We start from the raw sequence: 24,485 nt of genomic DNA on the forward strand, positions 1-24,485 counted from the left end.
CTAAGTCCCTTTGCTACAATTCGCAGGACATTCTACTCCTCCAGTGCTTTGAACTTTAGAGGCCATTTGGCACAGCCTGTGGGTTCCCTAAGACTTGGTCTGCTACCTGCGAGAAGGAATAAATGCTAAAGGGAGTAGCTTGAGAGAGCAGGTTGTGGTTCAGGAAGGAGAGTGAGCCTTGTATTCCATCCAGAAGTTCCAAAGTTTTCTAAACATTTTTTTAAGTTTTTATGCACTAATCCCAGACCTGACCCAGCAGCTATAGCTTTAGTGCATCTGGCTACTGCTAAACGTTTTGTTAAATCAAATCCATTTTCTCCTGATGAAGATGGCAAGGCTTTTGAACAGTTTAGGAAAAATGTGTGCTTTTTTAACTCTGATTTTTAGGATTTCTGGCTGTCAGGCTCGTATGTTGAAATTTATTCTGACTGTTATGTGGAAGCATGAGGAATGGTTTAGCTTCAGTTTCTTCTTGTAAGGAAAAAAATCGGTGTATGTAATTTTGGTTTTATCTACTTCTCAACTCACTACTTGTTGATTAAAATGTGTTTATGGCTCTGTCGATACTTCCAGGATGTTGCTACTGGTATTCTGTATTCTGTAGTTTAGTTTCTTCAGTTCTCATTGTTTGAAATGTGTTAATGACTCTGTAGATATAACTTCCAGGGCAGCTGCCACTGGTAGTGTTTTAAGGAGGTTTGCCTAGCTACTTTCTCAGAATCTCTCAAAAGATATAAAAATGAAATTCTGAATTCTGCTGTGGTTAGGGATTTAGATTTTTGACTCTGTGCTGCAGAATGTATCAAAAAGTGTGATGATAGAGGTAAGCTGATTCAGGGAATATTTCAGATTTTTCAGGTACTCATTCTCGAAGTCCTCCAAGGGATTTTCTGTGCCCTTGTTTAACAAAAAAAAGTCTTGTCAGAGTGCTAGTAAGCAGAAGTTTAAGAACAGTGGCATGGGGGTTGCAAAACGAAGGCTGGGACATAAACCACGAAAGGAATGAAGTAAGTAACCACCAACACCTCTGTACCCAGAGTGCACTGAATGCTCTAGTACGCTTAAATAAACTCCATACAGCTACAAGAAAAACTTTTATTACATTACTTAAAAAATAAAAACACAAGTTAAGCACCTTTGTTCCTTACATAAAAAACGGAACTTCTTCAGAACTAATGCACCTCACCAGCAAATTCATTTAAATAACCTAAAAACACGTGACTGTAATTGCTCATTACTTTTCGTCTTTAATTTAAAATAATTAATTTAAAATCAATTAAGCCTTCAAACTTGAGCATGTATAAAAATGTTTATATACAAGGTAAATACAAATGTAAATAGGAATGTAAATACAATAATCAATAAATATGTAAGCCCAAACCTAAAACAATCTTAGAAATACTATATTTAAAAATACTATATTTAAAATTGTTAAATGCCAATTAAGCACAAGAATCAGCAAAAAGACCCTAAATACTTCCACTATTTTGTTATTCCCTGAAATTATTCCCATATCCACAGTAGGGGCAAGATTGGCCAGATTTTTAGCTAGGCATAATAATGCTTTAGTTTCATACTGAACTAGTAGAACAGGATTTGTTTAACCATGGGGCACATAATGTATTAAAACGCAACTGCCACATCAACTCGCATTTTTCTAAATGCTTCGTCATAAAATTTCCCCTAGGGTCTGGATTAACCTGTTCAATTGCTATAAACACAAATGTATGCCCTATATTACTCTGTATGTGCTTACTTAAGGCACTAGTTAATTTGGTTTTCTTAATGTCCAGCAAGTGTTCGTATATTCTTTCCCTCAATTTCCATAGTTTTCCCCACGTAAAACGCTGTGCATAGCTCACACTTTCCCAGATACACCACTTGCTTTGAATCACATGTAAAATAGTGTAATTAACTCCATTTATAAAAAAAATTCATTTTAATATAAGAACATTGCATACACTTCCCACATTTAAACATACCCATTCTTTTATCCCTGTCTGTGCTATTAAATGGTACTGACACTTTCAGCAGTTCCTTATTCATCTCCAATAACTGCTTAAAGAATGTATCCTTTGTATATACACTGCTAGGTTTTTCTCCCACGTTCTCCAAGGTAAACCCCACAAATTTAAAGATGTTCCAATTCTTATATATACTATTAACCAGTGCTCTGCTTATCCGAGTTATAGGAGGTGATAACTGATTTACTGTTCCTATTTTTGACTAAACCATCCTTTTCTGAACGCACTCCCCCATCATAAACCACTATCTGCTTCCAAAAGGGGGGCACATTCACCCCTAAATCTTGTATTTCATACTCTTAAGTTCTAATATAAACTCCCTCGGATAGCCCCTCTGGCAGAAAATATCAACCACAAAATTACATGCATTTGTAAAGGTGTTCATCTCTGAAACTGTCCTTGCCAACCAGACCAGCTGGCCCTTCACTACCCCTTTTTTTCTGATGGACTGGGTGCCAACGTGAAAAATATAAATAAGTTTGAGAAGGTGGGCTTCCTATGAATATTGGACACGCATTTATTTTCAAAAGTTGTCCTTCCTCAAATCAGTGTCCAAATATACAATTTTATCATGGGCAACAACATGGGTACATTTTAAAAAATGATTCAGTGTGATTAATATAATCAGTAAATTCTAACAATTGAACCTCAGTGTCATTCCATACTAGAAATATGTCTAAAAATCTAGTGTAATACACCCAACACCCCATACTTTTTTAAACATGTACTTAACCTTCCAATTGGCCATAACTAAATTGGCAAAAGACAGAACGCATGCTGCACCCATCGCCACTAAGGTATTTTCCTTAAAACAAACTGTCCCTCAAAATATATATAGTTTATTTTTTCAGTACTACTTCCATTAACACTACAATCAAATTATCTCTGTTATTCTTCAAGATACCAACAGCAGTTAATTGTTCCTCAAACCACAAGAGGCCCAAGTCATGAGGAATGACAGAGTAACGATTCTGCACATATATAGCAACAAAAATATAATCTCCCTTAAAAGGTAACTGACTAATATTTCTCAAAAGCTGTCACAAATCCTTACAAACACGAGAAACCTTACTTAAGTTACCTTTTAAGGACTTTTCTACAAAATTAGCAATTAAAAAGTTTTACCCAGTGTGGCATCAACAGTTGGCTTCATAGGTGGATCATACATACATTTATGCAATTTGGGGAGACCAGAAATAGTGGCCATCACCGGTTGATCATTGCATATATAATTAAATTCACCAGCACTTAATCTGATTGTGGGATAGCATATTATGTAAAATATAATCACTTTTCCTATAACTGATATTTACTTCATTTTTCAACACTTCCATACTAGTTTCATCCATTAACAAAACATTCATCTTATTAATATAATCCGTATTACCCATGGTGACCAACCTCCCTGTCAGGCTTTATTACACGTAACGTCTTGTCCCTAACAAAATAATTCAAGAAAACCACTTCATAATGTGACATGTTATACTTCGTCATGTGACATGATGTTCTTCGTGTTTCAGTGTTGCAGTCATCACACTTTGGGTTATCTGCCTGCAGGTAGCCCTCAGTCGGCCCAAATACCAGAGTCTTGGGATTTCTGCATCGGATGCTGTCGCTTCTTCCATGATGTCAGGTCATCAGGGGTATAAAACATGCAGCCGATGCCATTACATCAGCTTTTTTTGCCGAGCGGAGCCCGAAGCAGAAGCAGTTCGCAAGTGCTGGTCGGCCGCTACCTGAAATTTTCGTTATTCTAGTTTCAGACCTGAAGTCTACTAAAGCCAAGTACTTCATTGTGGATCCTTTTTTCTTGCTCTAACCAGTGTCAGAAAAAATTAATAATTGTTTTGCCTGTGAAAAGCAAATACCTCACAGGGATTTTCATTCTTACTGCGTCACCTGTTTAGGCCCAGACCACAACGTTCCTCGCTGTCGGTTTTGTGCTCTGTTCAACACCTAAACTATTCATCATCAGGCTATCTTTGTTGCTAAATTCTTTCGCTCTCATTCTCCGTATTCCGAAATGGCTTTGATAGGCCATCCGACTACTGATCTTCCGAAAAAACGTAAGGATAGACAGACCGCATAGGTCCAAAACTGCCGATGCTTCCATTATGCTAGTCGCCAATCTGCCGGTACTCAGTGAGGCGCTTTCGCAACCCCTGATACCTGCTTCTACAGATTCGCAGGCCTCTGCTGAGACCCATTCAGAGTCCAGTATGCCGCGAGATGCTTCTTCGACTATGGAACCTGTGGATGTCTCTACCTTGGATGGGTTCGAAGCCGCTGTGCAGGCACCGGCTTTTGAGGGTGTATTCAGACCTTCCAATGTTCTTATTAAACTGACTACTTCATTTCAGACTAAAACTACAGAATTTCTCAGGCCCAGAGTTCGTACTACGCCTAGGAAACAGACGACCAAAACGCATTCTCAAGCTTTCATGCCACAGAAACAAATGCTTAGAATAGCTGAAGACCTTATTACTTTAATTAGGGGAAGCCAGCCATCCCCCTCTAAAAGACAAATAATTGATTTTCCTTCTGATTCCTCAGATCATGAGTCCGATGTCTCTGACCCCTCAGATTACCAGGACATACCCTTATCTACCTATGAGGATTCTGATGCAGAGTATTCCATTCCCTCTGCCTCCCCACCAGAGGATTTTTCTTTCGGTGAAACCCCTGCATACCCTCGGAGAGCATTTCCGCTAGGAGTGGCAGGACTACTCACAGTCCAAAAAGAGGCTCAGGGAATTTTTAAACTTGCCTCAGCACTGGCCTCTAGCTATCCCTCTTGTTCTGAAAATTGTAGATGATGTCTACATGGAATCCAGTCTTACCCCTGATACTTTGCCGCCAGCTCTTAGAAAACCTGACAGGTACTACAGAGTACCTGGCTCTCACAAATTTCTATTTAAGAATCCTACTGCGGATCCAGAGACCATTTCCCAGGGACCTAAAGGCATTAAGGCTACTAAAGCCAAAAACCCCTACCCCTTCGGACAGGGATTCTAGGGCTTTAGACAGATGGTGGAAGAAGGTATACACCTCTGTTACTCTTGCCATCAGAGCTTTAAATTGCCAGTTTCACATGTTGAACTACCAGCAACATATTATGGAGCTAATTAAACAAAAAATGATGTTGATTCCTGATTGTGCCAAACATAAAGATTTGCAAGAGTTAATGCATTCTGCAAACCAAGTTGGAAAACATACTTTGCAGTGTAGTTTTGATGCTTTAGAAGCATCTTGCAGGGCTGCTGTCACTGGGTCTGTTCTTAGAAGGCATGCTTGGCTAAAGGAACAAATCTTGCCAAACAATGTCAAAGCAAAATTACTAGATGCTCCATTAAACCAAGAACATTTGTTTGGCACTAAAGCAGAAGAAGTTCTTAAAAAGACAGAGGAAAAGGCTGAATCTTTGCAAACTGTTAAAGATTTCATACAGGTACAGCCACCTAGATTCAGTAGGCATTGGCTTTCTAAAAACTGGTCCTTTCCAGTCCCTCCCAGACCTTCCCAGTTCAAATCCAGGGGCAGCAGACCACCAAGACTACAGTCTCAGGGTATGCACAGATCTAAACAATGGAGTGCTCCCACCTCAAAAACAGTGATTGGTAAGCCACCATCCTGTGGAAAAAGTTCACAGTGACTTATAACTTCCACTCATTGCCAACCCCAAGCGGATTGCCAGACCTCCCCCCAAACCAGTGGGCAGAGGCCCAAAAGCAAGTACTTTCTCTTCTCAGTATCAAGGCTATTCAGCCTGTTCCAACAGAGCAAAGGGGACAGGGTTTTTACTCCAGACTGTTTCTGGTACCCAGAAAAGAAAACTCTTGGCGCCCTATCCTGGATCTGTCAATTCTCAACACCTTCTTGGTGGTTCCAAAATTCAAAATGCTTACTCTCTAACAGCTGTTTCCTATACTAACCAAGGACTCCTGGCTTGTCACCCTAGACTTAAAAGAAGCTTATCTGCATATCCCCATAAGGGAATCTTGCAGGAAATATCTGTTTCGGGGCAGGCTCTATGCACTTCCCTTTGGCTTATCTACTGCGCCCAGGGTATTCACAAAATGCCTGGCTCCAGCCATTGCATACTGCAGGCAGAGAAAAATTCAGATTTACCCATACTTGGACGATTGCCTGATTCAGGCGGACAGTCAGGAATTGCTACTTCAGCACCTGATATTTGTAGAGAGACTTCTAACTTCTTTGGGTGGTATACCATCAACGAAAAGAAATCACATCTGGTATCCAGCAAAAAAATTGTATTCCTGGGAGCAAGCTTTAACACAACTTCCCAGGTGGCATTCCTCACTCCAGAAAAACAGGTTTATTTGACAAACTACTTCAATCTACTGGCCACCCAAACCCAGCTATCTGCACGAAAAATACTGCATGCCCTAGGGTTCATGGCCTCTTGCATTCTACTAATTCTGTATGCAAGACTGCATATGAGGAAACTTCAGTGGTACTTAAGTCTCTGGTGTCAGCATTCTCAGGACCTGGAAACAATGATTCCTTTCATTCCTTGCCTAAGGACAGAGTTCCTTTGGTGGGCAGAGGCCTGCTACCACAACAAGGGACTCCCTTTCACTTAACCCCCGTCGTCCAAACCCTGACAACAGATGCATTAAGACTATGCATGGGGGGCTCACATGGCAGGCAAATGCATTCAAGGCAAATGGAGCCCAAGACAAATGCACCTGCATATTAATCAAAAAGAAATGTTAGCTGTACAGAATGCACTGACAGCCTTCAAATACCTTATCCTTCCAGGACAACTCTTGATAAAGACAGACAACATCACAATTATGTGGTACATAAACAAGCAGAGGGAAACTCATTCCTACCCTCTCTGCAGGTTAGCCATGGCTCTGTGGAACACAGTCTTGAGCAATCAAGTGCATCTGCAAGCTCAATTCCTGCCAGGCAAACTAAATTCACTGGCAGATGACTTAAGCAGAAATCTAATGGACCCACACAAGTGGAAACTGGAACCCAAATCATTCAAGCTTCTGATCCACAGGTGGGGGAGCACCAGAGGTTGACCTCTTTACCTCCCCCTAGAACCATAGAACTATCAATTGAGCAAATTTTGCACCAGAACTCCCCACAGCCAAGCATGGAAAGTGGATGCCCTGTCCTTTACATGGGAAAATCTCTCAATGTATGCCTTTCCCCCTCTGCCCCTCCTCTCAAAAGTACTACTTAAGGTCAAACAGGACAAGCCAAGGACAATCCTGATTGCACCAGACTGGCCACGCCAGCACTGGTACCCACTTTTACGCAGTCTGACAATAGTGCCACCCTGGCACCTGCTTCAGGTTCCTTCCCTGCTGTCCCAGCAGGAGGGCCAGATTTTGCATCCTCAGCTGCAAACCCTGAACCTAGCAGCCTGGCTCATCCCCTGAATACATCACCAGCAACCCTCAGCAAACAGGTGCTTGATGTCATCCTTGAGGCCAGGAGGCCTAGTACTAGGAAATCCTATGCAGAAAAGTGGAAAAGATACTGTTCTTGGAGCCAGTCTCAGGGAAAGGACATAACCATGCCCGCCTTACCTCAAATCCTAGATTATCTAGCAGAACTGCTCCATAAAGGCCTGTCCTTCTCTTCAATTAAGATTCATGCCTCTGCCATCTCAGCTCATTACAGTACTGAGACACCCCTCTTCTCTCATCCTCTGGTCACACAGTTCCTGAGAGGAGCTAAATTTAAGAACCCCGAGGAGAGCTCCCACTCCAGCCTGGGACCTTAACTTTGTACTAGAGAAGCTCAGGCTTCCCCACCTTTGCATCTGCTGCTACAGCAGAGTTAACATTTCTCTCTTGAACAGCCTTACTTCTAGCCATCACTTCAGCAAGAAGAGTGTCTGAGTTGCAGGCCCTTATGGCAGTGGAATCCTTCATTATCTTCCATGCAGACAGGGTTTCCCTCAGGGCTAACCCATCATTTATGCCCAAGGTGGTATCTAGTGTGGCTTTAAATCAATCCATCCATTTGCCAACCTTTTTCCCTAATCCTCAGAATAAAGGGGAAAAGATCCTGCACTCCCTGGACGTACACAGGCAGCTTAGGTTCTACCTTGACAGGACTAAACCTTTCAGAAAATCTGACCAGCTGCTAGTCAGCTGTGCTACAGGGGCAGAGGGCAAGGCCATTTCAAAGCAACCATTTCTAAATGGATAGCACACTGCATCCATTTCTGCTACAAGCACCATGGGAAACCTACCCCACAGGGGATCAGAACACATTCCACTAAGGTTACATCTACCTCTACAGCATTTCTCAGGAGAGTCCCTGCCAGAGACATCCTGGAGGCTGCAACCTGGAGTTCTGTACACACCTTCACCAAGCATTACCACTTGCCTATCTTTTCTAAATCCAGAGCTGGATTTGCTACAGCAGTCTTACAAGGCCTGCTAGCCAGCCCTAATACGTCTTGACTGCTTCCACCCTTCCTCAGCTTTGGGAATCTACCCAAGTGTGATAACTGCAACAGTGAAACACGGAGAACATAGTACAGTGGTGTACACTTACCATAAATGTAGATGTTCTAGTGTATTCACTGTTGCAGTCCTGATTACCCTCCCTCCAGCCCCCTGACTTTTCTATACTTTCTACCTATCCTCTTTTTTGGCCATATCTTATGGCAATGGTATTTACTTTTTCTGGAGGTGTTCCACACCATGTAATTGCTTCCTATTTTGGAGGCTCCTGATGTCTGGGGCAAGAAAAAAGGATGTAATGGCATTGGCTACATGTTTTTATACCCCTGATGTCATGGAAGAAGTGACAGCATCCGATGCAGAAATCCCAGGACTCTGGTATTCGGGCCGACTGAGGGCTAGCTGCAGGCAGATAACCCCAAGTGTGATGACTGCAACAGTGGATACACTCGAACATCTACATTTATGGTAAGTGTACATAACTGTACGTTATGTATACTGCGACAGTGAATACACTCAAACATCTACATTTATGTTAAGTGGACATAACTGTACGTTATGTATACTGCGACAGTGAATACACTCGAACATCTACATTTATGGTAAGTGGACACAACTGTACTTTATGTATACTGCGACAGTGAATACACTCGAACATCTACATTTATGGTAAGTGGACATAACTGTACGTTATGTATACTGCGACAGTGAATACACTCGAACATCTACATTTATGGTAAGTGGACACAACTGTACTTTATACTTCCTAGTTTTTTTGCTACTGTAACTGCTACCCAAAACATTTCAGAAGTCTAGCTACACATTTTTTTCAAAAGTTGAAACAAACTGGTTCAATGGGGGGGGGTTTGAAAAAACTAGGCCTTCATAATTCATTAAACATAGCACTTTCCTTACCTTTAAACCAAAAAGCCAAGTTAATTTTAAGAGTAAACAAGTTCAGATCAGCTAAACTATTGGCTAGACATGCGTTTGAATGCATTATGTGCCCCAGGGTTAAACGAATCCTGTTCTGTTGATTCAGTATTGAAAGTAAAACATTATTATGCCTAGCTAACATCTGGCCAATCTTGTCTCTACTGTGGATGTGGGAATCATTTCAGGGGATACCAAAATAGTGGAGGTATTTGGGCTCTTTTTGCTGATTCTTGTGCTTAATTGGCACTTAACGATATAGCATTTTAAATATAGTATTTCTAAGATTGTTTTAGGTTTATATATTTATTGATTATTGTATTTGCGTTCCTATTTACATTTAGATTTACTTTTGTATATAAACATTTGTCTGCATGCTCATGTTTGAAGGCTTAATTTATTTTAAATTAATTTAAATGAATGACTTTAAAAGTAATGAGCAGTTATAGTCGCGTGTTTTTAGGTTATTTAAATGAGTTTGCTGGTAACATGCATTAGTCTGAAGAAGTTTCATTTTATATGTAAGGAATGAAAGCACTTGTGTCTTATTTTTAAGGCATGTAGTAAGTTTTTCTTGTAGCTGTATGGAATTTAAGCATATTGGAAAGTTTCGTCCAATTTGGGTATAAAGGCTGGAACACCCCAAAACAAAGCAGTGTCCATTAAGTCCGAATGACTGTACTAAAGGCCTTGTTCCCCCCTTCCACCCTGGAGTTTCTTAATTCTTTCAGAAGGTGTGAGTTGCCATTTATGTCTCTGGCAAAAGATTGTTTCGGAATATGATCCCATCTAGGCTATATATGGCAGTGGTGGTAACTTTCTCCTTTCCAGGGAGTTCCTTCTTAGCCAGCAGATTAGGCTACTCAGTTTCCTCCTGTTTTAAACCACATGCTTGCTCAGGGGTAATGGAGGGTGTTCCTCTATCCTAGATGGAAAAAGTCTTTATTGAAGAATTTATTTTGTGCCAGAGAAAGAAAACTCATGGAGACTATTTCTAGCTATTTCTTTCCTAAACCAATTTGTGTTCAAGATGCTATCACTTTTGAACCTGATGTTCATCGTGCATACAGCTGCAGTCATAACAGATGGGTTCTCCTGCCGTCAGGCGGGTCCTCGGTCGGCTGAATTCCAAAGTCTAGGTCCAGTGTCTGTTGTTGTCGCTTCTTCCCTGACGTCAGTGCGACAGGGGTATAAAGGAACCAGCCGACGCCATTTTCTTCAGTCTTTCTTGCCGCATGGTGCCCGAAGCAGAAGCAGTTTGCAAGTGCCGGTCGGCCAGCTCCTGAGATTACGAACATTTGAAAACCGAAGTCTTCTTGAAAGCTAAGTACCCCGTTGGGGAAACTTTTCTTGCCTCAGACCGATGTCAGACAAAGTTAATAATTGTATTTCTTGTGGGAAGCAAATACCGCATAAGGATTTCCATTCCCTCTGTATACCTTGTTTAGGTCCAGACCACGACTTCTTGGTCTGTCGCTTGTGCTACATTCAACATCATCTCTCTTTCAGTTGGACATCAATGACAGTTTATGCCTTCCCACCTCTTCCTCTGCTGCCCAAAGTTCTATTGAAAACCAGAGCAGACAGACCAAAGATGATTCTCATTGCTCCGGAGTGGCCAATGCAACACTGGTACCCACTCCTGAGGAGCCTGATGCATTCCCCACCATGGACCCTGCCTCTACTGCCTCTTCTTCTGACTCGGCACAGCTTCAAAACTCTTCACAGCGAGCTAAAAACACTCAATCTAGCCGCATGGAAGATTCCTTAACATCACAACAGGCCCTACTCTCCAAGGAGGTGCAGGATGTCATTTTGGAGGCCAGAAGGCCATCAACTAGAAAAGCTTACTCCGCAAAATGGAAACTGTTTTGTGTCTGGAATGAGAAAAAGGGCCAGGATCCTGGAAAACTGAATTTACCTCAAATACTACAATATTTGGCTGAGCTGCTAAGCAGTGGACTTTCATTCTCCTCCATCAAAATCCATGCCTCAGCCATTTCTGCAGAATACAACACTGATCCACCTTTATTCTCTCACCCTCTCTTAAGACAGTTCCTCAGAGGGGCTAAGAATCTAAGACCTCCAAGGAAACAACCAATACCTGCTTGGGATCTTAATTTCATTCTGGAAAAACTGACCTTGCCTCCCTTTGAGCCAGCTGCCTCATCAGATTTGCAATATTTGTCCTGGAAAACAGCTTTCCTTCTGGCTATCACCTCAGCTCGTAGAGTTTCAGAACTACGAACCAACCCATCCTTTATGCCTAAAGTGGTATCCAGGGTAGCTTTAAATCAGGCCATACATTTACCTACTTTTTATCCTAATCCTCAAAACAAAGGGGAGAGATTACTACATTCCTTGGACATCCACAGACAACTGCGTTATTATTTGGACAGAACAAAGCCTTTCAGAAAATCAGAACAGCTCTTTGTGTCCTATGCTGTAGGAGCTCAAGGAAAGCCAATTTCCAAACAGATAATCTCAAAATGGATAGCCCACTGCATACGCTTTTGCTATTCCTTTCATGGCAAAACTGTACCTACAGGCATTAGAACTCATTCCACCAGGGCCACAGCCACCTCTGCAGCTTTCCTCAGAGGAGTTCCTACCAAGGATATTTTGGAAGCAGCCACTTGGAGTTCTGTGCATACCTTCTCCAAGCACTACAACCTACCATTATACTCCAAATCTAGAGCAGGCTTTGCCACTGCAGTCTTGCAGGGCATTTTGGCTCCTCCTAGTTCCACCTAGTGCCTACCACCCCTTTCTTAGCTTTGGGATTCTACCCATCTGTTATGACCACAGCTGTATGCACGATGAACATAGTACAGTTTTGTACCTACCATAAATGTAGATGTTCGAGTGCTAATACAGCTGCAGTCCAGGTTTCCCTCCCTCCTTCCCCTCTTGGGACAGGCCTATAGGCTAACACATCCTCATGGGGTATTCTTTTATGATGTATTTGCTTGCAACTACTGTATTTTGATTATATTGCACTGCATTATTACACAAATTTATGTATTGCCTTCCTTCTGGGGGCACCTGACATCTGGGGCAAGAAAAACTGAAGAAAATGGTGTCGGCTTGTTCCTTTATACCCCTGTCGCACTGATGTCAGGGAAGAAGCGACGACAACCGACGCCGGACCTAGACTTCGGAATTCGGCCGACCGAGGACCCGCCTGACGGCAGGAGAACCCATCTGATGTCCTTCGAGAATGCAACTGCAGTCCTGACATATGGGTTGTCCTGCCTCAGGCAGCCCTTCGGTCGGCTGGAATCCAAAGTCTGGGTCCGGCGTCGGCTGATGTCGCCTCCTCTCCGACGTCAGAGCGGCTGGAGTATAAAGGCATCCGCCGACACCATCTTCAGTCTTTCTTGCCGCGCGGTGCCCGAAGCAGAAGCAGTTCGCAAGTGCCGGTCGGTCAGCTCCTGTGTTTTCAATTACCGAAGTCATCTAAAAGCTAAGTACCCCGTTGGGGAACATTTTTTCTTGCCTCAGCCGATGTCAGAAAAAATTGAAAAAGTTAATAATTGTTTGTCTTGTGGTAAACAAATACCTCATAAGGACTTCCATTCTTACTGCCTCCCTTGCCTGGGCCCAGACCATGACGTCTCGGCCTGTGCCTGCTTTAATAAGCGCACACTCAGGCGCCGGGCAGAATTTGCCTAAGACTTTTTTGGCGAATCTTTTGCTTATATTATGCCGTCGGAACAACCGACAGCACAATCTACCAAAAAACGCAAGGACCGGGACCGACATCCTCGGCCCGCGTCTTCCACCGATACCACACCTAAGCCCTCCGCGAGTGCTTCGGTCCCTTCGGAAGCGGTAATTCAACCGCCCCAGGCCGACGACACCGCTTTAACGCGTTCTTCGATCCCGGAGATTTCACCGGTGCCGGTTGTAGATTTTCCTCCAGAAACCGAAGCTCTGGATTTACCCGACACCATTCCTGTGGACAAGGTTACCCCTGCACGTGGGGCAGCTAGGCCTCCAGTATCCATGTCCATCAAGGCCTTTGCACGTGATTAGGCTGCCAGCCAGGCCAAGGCCCACCCTAAGCCTACTACTCAGGGCCCTTCTTCTGATAGACAGATCATGACTCTTACTGCAGATTTAATCTCTCTTGTCAGAGGTTCTCAGCCGCACCCAGACAGAGGTTCTCAGCCGCCTGCAGATAAAAGGCCTAGAACTGAGCAGACAGACACCCTCTCCTCAGATGAAGCCTCTGGGGATTCAGAGCACTCAGATACCCATGAAGAATCCTTCAAGGCCTATGAGGACTCGGATGCTGAGGATTCTATTCCCTCTGCCTCCCCTCCAGAGGATATTTCTTTTGGTGAAGTTCTCCACTCTATGAGAGAACATTTTCAGTGGCAGGGTCAGGAATTCTCTGACTCCAGGAAAAGGCTACGTACCTTCCTTAAGCTTCCCCAGCACAGACCTTTAGCTATTCCTCCACTGTTGGATGTCCTTGATGATGTTTACTCAGACTCCAGTGCTTCGCCTGATACTCTCCCTCCTGCTCCTGTCAAACCTGACAGATATTACAGGGTCCCTGAAACTCATAAGCATCTTTTTAAGGCCCACTCTGTGGATTTAGAGACTATTTCACAGGGCCCCAAGGCAGTGGTTTCCTCCTCGGTCAAAAACCCTCTGCCCGCTGACAGGCAAGCTAGGTCCCTGGAGAGATGGGGCAAAAAAGTTTATACCTCTTCCACACTTGCCATGAGGTCACTTAACTGCCTTTTTCATATGTTTCAGTACCAGGATTTCTTAATGGATGATTTGCAGAAAAAGTTAGCCTCTCCTGAGCCTATAGATAGAAAGGCATTGCAGGATTTGGTTCATAACACTCAGCAGGTTAGCAACCATTTTTTACAGTGTGGTTATGATGCATTGGAAGCTTCATGTAGGGCAGCCATGACGGGGGCCGTTATACGTAGACATGCTTGGTTGAAAGAACAGCCACTGCCAGACCATGTTAAAGTTAAGCTCCTGGATGCACCTCTGGAAAAACAGAAGCTTTTCGGTGCTAATGCACAGGAGGTGCTGAAGTCTATTGAGGAAAAGGCAAAATCAGTACAGACTGTCAAGGATTTCCTACAGGTTCAGCCTCCCAGATTCAGCAGGAATTGGCCTTCTAAGAATTGGTCCTTTCCGGACTCAGACAAGTTTCAAAAGGGAAAGAACAGGCGTGCTCAAGGTAGAGGGCAATACCGAGGCTCCTACAGGGGCCGCCAATGGCAACCACCAAATCAGAGAAGTGGCGCAGGGAGTTCAGCTGCACCACAGGGACAATCACAATGACTTGACTTTCACTCCGCCTACCAAGGCTCAAAGAGAAGCACCTCTAGGTGGAAAATTATCCTTATTCTCAAAGAACTGGCACATTTTAACCAAGGACAAATGGATTCTGGACATAAGGTTACAGGTTCCACTTCCACACCTTACCAACGAGACAAGGCATGCCAAACCTGCCACAAAATCAAAGGGCAGAGGCTCTCTTACAAGTTGCAAAGCTGTTACAAATAAAAGCCATAGAAAAAGTACCTCCTAAGGAACAAGGCCAGGGATTCTACTCAAGACTGTTCCTTGTTCCAAGAAAAGAAAAGCAATGGAGGCCTATACTGGACTTGTCTGTTCTAAACACCTTTCTCATTGTGCCAAAATTCAAAATGCTGATGTTACAGCAACTCCTTCCCATGCTGGGCAAGGGGTCTTGGCTGGTTACTCTGGACCTCAAGGAGGCATACCTGCATGTCCCAATCAGACACAGCTGCAGAAGATACCTCAGATTTCTTGCAGGAACAGAGCATTATCAATTCTCAGCATTGCCGTTTGGCTTATCTACTGCGCCCAGAGTATTCACAAAATGCCTGGCATCAGTAGTTGCACATTGCAGACTCCAGGGGATTCAAATATACCCTTACCTGGACGACTGCCTCATACAAACAGACAGCAAACGAGCATTGACAAAAAACTTGGACTATGTCATTCAGTTGCTACAGGCTTTGGGATACACAGTCAACATACAAAAATCAAGGCTATTACCATCCCAAAAGATTATTTTTCTAGGAGCAAAGCTGGACACACAATCTCAAATGGCTTTCCTCACAGAGGAGAAACAACAGCATTTACCAGATTACTTCAAAAACCTAGCAAAACTTACCCAGCTGACCGCAAGGAAGATCCTGCAGGTCCTGGGTTTCATGGCATCTTGCATCCTTCTGATCCCTCTGGCAAGATTACACATGAGAAAGTTACAATGGTATCTAAAAAGCTTATGGTCTCAACACAGCCACAACCTGGAAGACGTAATACCACTCATTCCATGCCTGCAAAGGGAATTTTTGTGGTGGGCTCAAGCAAGCCATTTAAACCAAGGCATGCCCTTCAACAAAGTTCAAGCAAGTCAAACCATTACAACAGACGCTTCAGATCATGGATGGGGGACACACATGGAGGGCAGATGCATTCAAGGCCAATGGACTCAGACGGAAATGCTTCTGCACATAAATCAAAAAGAGATGTCGGCAGTGATGCATGCAATAGAAGCCTTTGGAAAATTTCTACAACAAGGCCATCTGCTAATAAGGACAGACAACACTACTGTCATGTGGTATATCAACAAACAAGGAGGCACTCACTCGTATCCCCTCTGCAGACTAACAATGGCTCTTTGGGGAAAAATCCCTGAAACTGAACATCCATTTGCAATCCCAGTTTGTTCCGGGCAAGGACAATGTTCTGGCGGACAGGTTGAGCAGGAATTTAGAGGATCCCCACGAATGGATGCTGCATCCACACATTTTCTCACAAATAACAACTGCATGGGGAAGACCAGACATAGATCCATTTGCTTCTCATCTCAATCACCACCTGGACAAGTTCTGCTCAAGGACACCCCATCCTCTAGCCTGGAGAACGGATGCTCTCTCTCAGCTGGAAAACCCTAAAAATCTATGCATTCCCTCCTCTACCTTTACTGACCAAGGTGTTACTGAAGATCAAAGCAGAAGGAATACTGATAGCTCCAGATTGGCTGAGGCAGCATTGGTATCCTTTGCTACTGAGCATAACTCGCACCAAACCGTGGCCCTTGCCCCAATGGTCTCTGCTCCTAACTCAACACAATTACAGGACTGTTCATCAAAACCTGCAAACATTACAACTGACCGCTTGGAGGGTTCCATGACTTTGTCCCATGTTCCCCTCTCCGAAAAAGTTCAGGAGATCTTACTGGAAGCACGCAGACCTTCCACCAGAAAAACCTATTCGGCCAAGTGGAAGAGATTCATCATCTGGAATGCCAAAAAGGGACAAGATGCATCAGTGATGAGCATACCTCAGATATTAGAATACTTGGCAGAAATGTTTCATAGTGGCCTCTCATATTCTTCCATTAAAATCCACGCTTCAGCAGTCTCAGCAAACTACAACTGTGAGCCACCTGTTTTTTCGCATCCCTTGCTAAGACAGTTTCTAAGAGGGATAAAGAATATCAAGCCTCCCAGAAAACCACCAGTTCCTGCATGGGATCTCAACTACGTCTTGGAAAAGTTAACTCTTCCTCCTTTTGAACCAGCAGCATCTTCAGAAATGCAATTCCTCTCCTGGAAAACTGCCTTCCTGTTGGCAGTTACCTCAGCAAGAAGAGTCTCGGAGATATAGGCCCTCATGGCAGTACCTCCCTTTCTCATTTTCCATCAGGACAGAGTTACTCTAAGGACCAATCCTTCATTCATGCCAAAAGTGATATCCAGGGTCTCTCTAAATCAAGCAATTCACCTGCCTACTTTCTTTTCCAATCCTCAAAATAAAGGGAAAAAGCTGCTGCATACTTTAGACATACACAGACAATTACGCTACTACTTGGACAGAACAAAGACCACCAGGAAGTCTGACCAACTATTTGTAGCCTATGCTGCTGGAGTGCAAGGAAAGGCAGTCTCCAAACAAACAATTTCAAAATGGATTGGACTCTGCATCAGATTCTGTTACTCCTTCCATGGAAAGTGTGTGCCAGCCAATATTAGGCCACACTCCACCAGAGCTATAGCCACATCCACAGCCTTTCTAAGAGGAGTGGCTACAAAGGCCATTCTAGAGGCTGCTACATGGAGCTCCGTGCGTACATTTACCAGACACTACAACCTGCCCTTATACTCCAGATCCCGAGCAGGCTTTGCTTCGGCAGTCCTGCAGGGTCTTTTAGCTACACTATCCCTTACTTAGATCCAACCACCCCCAGCTTGGCTATGGTATTCAACCATATGTTATGACTGCAGTTGCATTCTTGAAGGACATAGTACAGTTTTGTACCTACCATAAATGTAGATGTCCGATAGGTATGCAACTGCAGTCAGGTTTTCCCTCCCTCCTACCCCTCTGTTTTTTCTCTTGGGTCCTTTCCCCCCCTCTCCTATTTAGCTGGGGATATCTGTTATGGTGTATCTGTTTATTACTGTTGTGCATGTCTTGAAACTTTTGTTTATCCATTCACAAAATTTAGCCTTCCTTGGAGGGCACCTGGCATCTGGGGCAAGAAACACTGAAGAAGATGGCGTCGGCGGATGCCTTTATACTCCAGCCGCTCTGACGTCGGAGAGGAGGCGACATCAGCCGACGTCGGACCCAGACTTTGGATTCCAGCCGACCGAAGGGCTGCCTGAGGCAGGACAACCCATATGTCAGGATTGCAGTTGCATATCTATCGGACATCTACATTTGTGGTAGGTACAAAACTGTACTTTATCTCAAGTTTTTAGAAACTTATTTAAGATGCTTATCACATTCCTATTGCAGATTTCGGAACACTCTTAAGGTTTCTCTTCCCCTACCCACTGCTGCAGGAAGTGCCGCACAGTTTCCAGATGGTTCTCTCTGGCTCCTACCTTTTGATTCCCACCACAACCAAACTGTTCCAGGCAGAGCAAAGGCTCACTCTGCCAGGGCACTGGCGTCATCTGTGGCATTTTTGAAAAGTTTGGACTCAAATTACTTTAGGAAGAACTTAGTCCTGTGTGTATTCTTTTTCGAAAGCACTGTATGCTGGATTCCTATTCTAGGTGGGGGGCAGGTTTGGCTACGACATTGTCTGGGGCTCCTGATTCTTCTCCTTCCGCCTCCCATTTTTCTTAACCCTTTGGCAGTCTGCCCAATAACGAGGGCTACTGCAGCAGTGATTAATATGATGATTATAGTACAGCTGTGTAAGTCATTGCTGAAGTTGCCACCCCCCCCCCCTTTGTGTTTTTTATGACCGGATGTGGTCCTGCACCTTTTTTCAAATGTCCTCCCAGGGCTTCACCTCCTTTCTCAGTTGGCAGTAAAGCAATGAAACCTCTTTTTAGTTAGATCAACTTAAGCTGACTAATTGTTTGGATGTGTGGAAGATGCCCTGAAGCTTTGGAAGCTGCATGGCTGTTGTATCCTATGCAGGATATAGCCTATATTGCTAAGGCTACTGCAGCATCGATTATTTGAACATGTACTGTTACGGTTAGTTTACTTATACACAAAGTGTTCTTTGTAGGAGATTGACTACGTCACTGTGATTTCCCAGTTTTCAAAAATATATTTCCTTGTATATATCACATACGTCTATCTACTTGAGTATGTAAATGACTGCTTAAATAATAGTTGAAGCAAAATGACTTTCTTGGTTGCAATACAAACCCACACAGAGTATGTAGATTTTTACAGGGGGAAAGCACCCCTGCATCCTTCCTGTGGTGGGAAAAGGGTGGGCTAATTCCCCACACCTTACTTTAATATTCTCCATCTGTAGTCATTTCAGCTCATCAAAAGAGCAATAATTTAAAAATAGCATTACCTGCCATTTCTTTGAGGTTCCAGTATGTCAGAATAAAACAATAACATCATTCTCTGGGAAGGAATAAAACACTAAAACAAAACACATTGCTGCGTTTTGGCATATCAGAATGAAGAAACAGAGCCTGCAGGATCTCGTCTCAGGCAGCCAGACTTCCTGCTATGAAAGGCAACCATTTATGGGTGTATGGATATGTAGGCTCCATACCAATGGGCCAGCTAGAAAAATGAATTTGCAGGAAAATAGTTGTAGGGTGGTGATGCTTTTTTCTTTTGTTTAATAGTTAGAATAATTTCTGGTGTGGTAACATTAACGTTTCTAAGTATTTAAACATCATATGTCCAACTTGCAAATGAAGGATACATTGAGGAACAAGCGTGAGTTTGAGTTTTGAATGGAGAACAAGAACATCTTTAGTTTCATGTGTGTTCTAACTTTTGCTTTTTAAGATGTGAAGATGTCTGCACCCCTGGAGAGTCCAAAGCAATAGAGGGGATTATTGAAGAGGAGGAGGAGGAAGATGATGAAGAACATGAATCACATAGTAAAAGGAAAAAAGATGATGATGACGAGACAGAGGTATATATTCAGCGGATGTGAAGAAGCCATTTACTTTCTTGTTCATGTATTGTTTACTAGCAGTTTCAGTATTAGGAACCATATATGTGCCATGAAACCTTTTCAGTTTTTGTTTTTTGGGGGGGCAGGGGCTTGTATCCTGTTCTCCATTCCCATCACCTGTAATGCTGTTAGGTTGCCTAGATTGATGGACCACCACAGTCCTTTGTAACTTCTTTCCAGCTTTTCTGTTGGGTTGAGCCTACAAACTGACCCCTCAAGCTTCCTGCAGACTTGAGCTTTTATGGCCAAAACATGTTTGTGGGCCAAGGAGCACAGGTCTAGGGGTGCAACAGTCATAAGGCTGTCCATCCAGGCTTCCTTATGTTGTCTGGAGACGTGACATGCAAATTTAATGATCTGAAGTGGTTTTCATTCATCTTCAACCTGTGGGAATATGGCTTCGGTACGGATCCAACTTGGCCGCATTTTCCAGCATCAGATCCAAGCTCCTCCCCTACCCATAATGCCCTTGTCTCCCTCCTACCCACAAATCTCATTTGCCATGCATTCAGCCAGCATCGTGGTGTGTTTGCTCTGACTTTCTGGTAAGTGAAGGTATTTTTTCTGGTCTTCTTTCTTCCTTTTCACCATTCCTATGTTTTTCTAGTTCTATGCCCTATCCTTTCCTTCTGTACCCTATCCTTTCCTTCTATACCCTGCCCTATCCTTTCCTTCTATGCCCTGCCCTATCCTTTCCTTCTATGCCCTGCCCTATCCTTTCCTTCTATGCCCTGCCCTATCCTTTCCTTCTATGCCCTATCCTTTCCTTCTATGCCCTATCCTTTCCTTCTATGCCCTGCCCTATCCTTTCCTTCTGTGCCCTATCCTTTCCTTCTGTGCCCTATCCTTTCCTTCTATACCCTATCCTTTCCTTCTATACCCTGCCCTATCCCTTCCTTCTATGCCCTATCCTTTCCTTCTGTGCCCTGCCCTATCCTTTCCTTCTATGCCCTGCCCTATCCTTTCCTTCTATGCCCTATCCTTTCCTTCTGTGACCTATCCTTTCCTTCTATGCCCTGCCCTATCCTTTCCTTCTATGCCCTGCCCTATCCTTTCCTTCTGTGCCCTATCCTTTCCTTCTATACCCTATCCTTTCCTTCTGTGCCCTATCCTTTCCTTCTGTGCCCTATCCTTTCCTTCTGTGCCCTATCCTTTCCTTCTGTACCCTATCCTTTCCTTCTGTGCCCTATCCTTTCCTTCTGTGCCCTATCCTTTCCTTCTGTACCCTATCCTTTCCTTCTATACCCTATCCTTTCCTTCTGTGCCCTATCCTTTCCTTCTGTGCCCTATCCTTCCTTCTATGCCCTATCCTTTCCTTCTGTGCCCTATCCTTTCCTTCTGTGCCCTATCCTTTCCTTCTGTGCCCTATCCTTTCCTTCTGTGCCCTATCCTTTCCTTCTGTGCCCTATCCTTTCCTTCTGTGCCCTATCCTTTCCTTGCGCTCAGGTGTCTGTTCTCGAATACAAAAAATAAAAAAAGTCCCCCTTCTTTCCTATTTCTTCTTCCCTGTCTAGTAAGTGTGTGGGTGTGTATACGTGCACGTGGTGTGCGTGTGCTTCGTTTCCGTCTGCCATGGCTGTGAGACCCCTAAACCAGGCTTTCAGAAATGCACTGAGTTTGGCCATAAGCCTCCCCCCTATTTTGGCCACACTGTGTGTTGTCTGTCTGGGAGTACTACACTTGGACACCTCCTGTTCGATCTGCATGGACTTCAACCCCCCGCGCATTGATTGACAGGAGGAACAAACTTATCTTGAAAGGCCTCCTTCCTCCACATTCCTCCCCGTTCTGCTTCTTCCTCCACCCCCGGCCTCTGGGACTCAACCTCCCGCCAAGAAGTCCAGGGACGGGGAGAAGCACTGTTACAAGAAGTGGGGTAGGCCCAGTAAGTGGTCCGCCGACCATGCTTCTTGTCCGAGCACCCAGCTAAATCCCACCCGGGTCCCAGCCTGGGTTCCCTTCAGCTCTGGTCACCTTGTTTCTCACCGGAGCCGGAGGTCTCTCAGGGTTGATCCTCATTATCGGCCTCTCCCTCTTCTTTAGGCCCGTATCTGTAGCTTCCTCCATATGGTCCATTCATAGTCTTTCTGAAGATGAGGTGGACAGGATAATGCGGAAATTCATCCGGACCCAGATCCAAATGGAGTCTTGACTGCCTCCTCTCTGGGTGGGATCATGCAGTCCGCTTTTCTTCCCATTGCTCCTTCTCCGATCCGACCCCTGACTTCAGGGTCCTTGAGTCCCTTTTCGGCATCAAGGGGTCAGCGCTGATGATACCAGGTACCTAGATGATGATGACCATTGCTCTGAGTGGCTCGGCTACAACCATTTCAGAGCCATCCAGCTTTTGGAGCTGTAGTCTCAGTGCTGGATCTGAGGGGACACCATCGGCTTTGAGGTTGTCTGAGTCGGCCCTTCCGCTCAGAGTATCAGTGCCTGGAGGCTTGGATCCGGCTCCCCAGTCAGCTCAGAGGGTTATGTATCCTTTGTTGCTCCCAGCTTCCGGGATTCATTCTCCCTCTGCTTTTGATGTGGTGGAGAGGGTGCTGTTGGCTCCCTTGAAATCCTTGACGTTATCATCCTCTGAGTCCATCCTGCCTCTGTCTCTTTCTGCTACGGAATCTGCCTTCCTGCTCCGTCAGGGACAAACTATTGCCTCTCTGCCCCAGGGAGGTCATCCCCTGGGAATGGCCAGGAGTTTGAGTCCTCCCCAGCACCCCCCTGAGGAGCTCCTTCGGAAACATACATGCAAAAGGAGACACTTGGACTCCTCGCTGGAGTCCCTCACAGAAGACACTGACTTAGAGGAAGGGGAGAGTCACCCCCCAGATGAAGTCTCCTTTGGAGATATCATGGAAATCCTATGCTAGCTTGAGGGGTGGTCTGTCCTAAAACCCAACCCAGATGAGTCAGAGTTCCTGGAGGTGTTTAGCACAACACCCTCTACCTCCTGGGTGTCCCCTCCTGCTGATCCACTTGTGGACTTGATTTCATCCCACCCATGGAAGGAGCCTGACACGATGGAGCGCATTCTCAAACACCTGATAAAATTCTAAGTGCCCCTTCAGACAGGCAGTATTGGTCTAAGGGATCCTCTGTTGATGGCATGGTAGTTGCGGCAGCCATCAAAAAGAGCTCGCTCAGGAGAGCTGTATGGTCCAGCCACCAGACAGAGAGTCCTGGGCCATGGACCATTTCAGGAAGCAGGCTTATGCTTCAGCCACATTTGCCTTGTGTGCTGAACTACATGGCACATGTCATCAGGCTTCAGCGGGACCTGGTCAGAGAGGTCGCTGAGTGTTCCCCAGCATCCATGTCGATGGAAGAGAAGAAGGTGTTTTCCTCCCATTTGGCCACCCTGACTTCTATTTCCAACACCTCTATGAGGCTCCTGTTGCACTCTATGGAAAGTGCCTCTAGGGTGGCCAGAACAGGCGTTGACATCAGGCGTCACTCTTTGCTCCGGCTTTGTGCATTCTTGGAGCCCTTCAAGGCATCTTTTACAAATGTTGCTTATGACAGTTCCACCCTTTTTGGTAAGACCATTTGAGACACTTTAGTCCAGAGTGAGAAAGACAGGAAGATCTTGTCTGCCATCGGGTTCCGCTTCTCACCCCCACAACGATCCTTTTCCCAGAATCAGCATTGGGTGAAGAAGGTGTGGTTCCAAAAGTCTTAAGGATTTTCCCACAATGCTCAGGACTCGCCTTCCCCCAGAGGCAGAGGGGGATATGACAGACACTGTCCTCACAACAGAGGGGGTCCTAGGAACCAGGGTTCTCATGATTCCTTCCCAGACAGACCCTCACAGCAGCCCTGAAGGGTTTCTCAACTGCTCGTCTTTGGAGGCAGTCTGGGGACATCTCTCTCTCTGCACCCAGCAGCCTGGGAGTCGACTACAGATGGTTGTTGGGTGTTGCAAATTATATCCAAAGGATACTCAGTCCCCTTCCTTCAACCACCAATCCCACCCAAGCACCTCCTGGACTTTCCACCCATGCAACGGGAGGAGGCAGCAGTGGAAATTTCCAAGCTGCTTGAAAAACGAGTCATCCAGCCCGTCCCCCCAGACCAATCTGGATCAGTCATTTATTCCAGGTTCTTTTTGGTGCCAAAGAAAGCGGGGGACTTAAGACCCATCCTGGATCTTTCAACTCTAAACCTGTCATTTGCCAAGACAAATTTCTGGATGGTCAGTCTCCAATCCATTCTGCTCTTTCTGCAGAGAAACAACTGGATTTGATTGGTGGACCCCCAGGACGTGTACTACCACATCAAATGGACAGGCGCTCTCAAGAGGTTCCTCTTCTGGCTGGGAGCCAGTCATTAAAAGTTCAGAGTGCTACCCTTTGGTCTTACTACCGCCCCCAGGGTGTTCACCAAAGTGATGGCAGTGGTGGTGGCTCACCCGCAGCTACAGGTGTTCAGGTCTTCCCCTACCTGGATGATTGGCTCCTTCCTGTCCCCTCCAGGCATCGACTCTGTCAAGCCAGGGATCTCCTTCTCCAGACCGCCCACCATCTAGGCATAACCATAAACCCCAACAAGTCCCAATTGGATCCAGTTCAGGTTCTCTCCTTCATTGGGGCTTGGTTAGATACCACTCAG

At 44.8% G+C, this 24,485-nt stretch overlaps 1 protein-coding gene across 1 annotated transcript in view; it reads left to right on the forward strand.

Annotated features, from left to right (window-relative positions):
- Positions 1-24,485, forward strand: part of PPME1 (protein phosphatase methylesterase 1) — a 973,601-nt gene that overhangs the window by 648,493 nt on the left and 300,623 nt on the right. Inside the window, exon 9 of the mRNA XM_044073394.1 lies at positions 19,706-19,835. Coding sequence (XP_043929329.1) covers positions 19,706-19,835 — 130 coding nt within the window. The remainder of the gene's footprint in view (positions 1-19,705; positions 19,836-24,485) is intronic.

The sequence above is a fragment of the Protopterus annectens genome, chromosome 5.part1, assembly GCF_019279795.1.
Source record: "Protopterus annectens isolate FY-2018-M chromosome 5.part1, PAN1.0, whole genome shotgun sequence".
Lineage (NCBI taxonomy): Eukaryota > Metazoa > Chordata > Ceratodontiformes > Protopteridae > Protopterus > Protopterus annectens.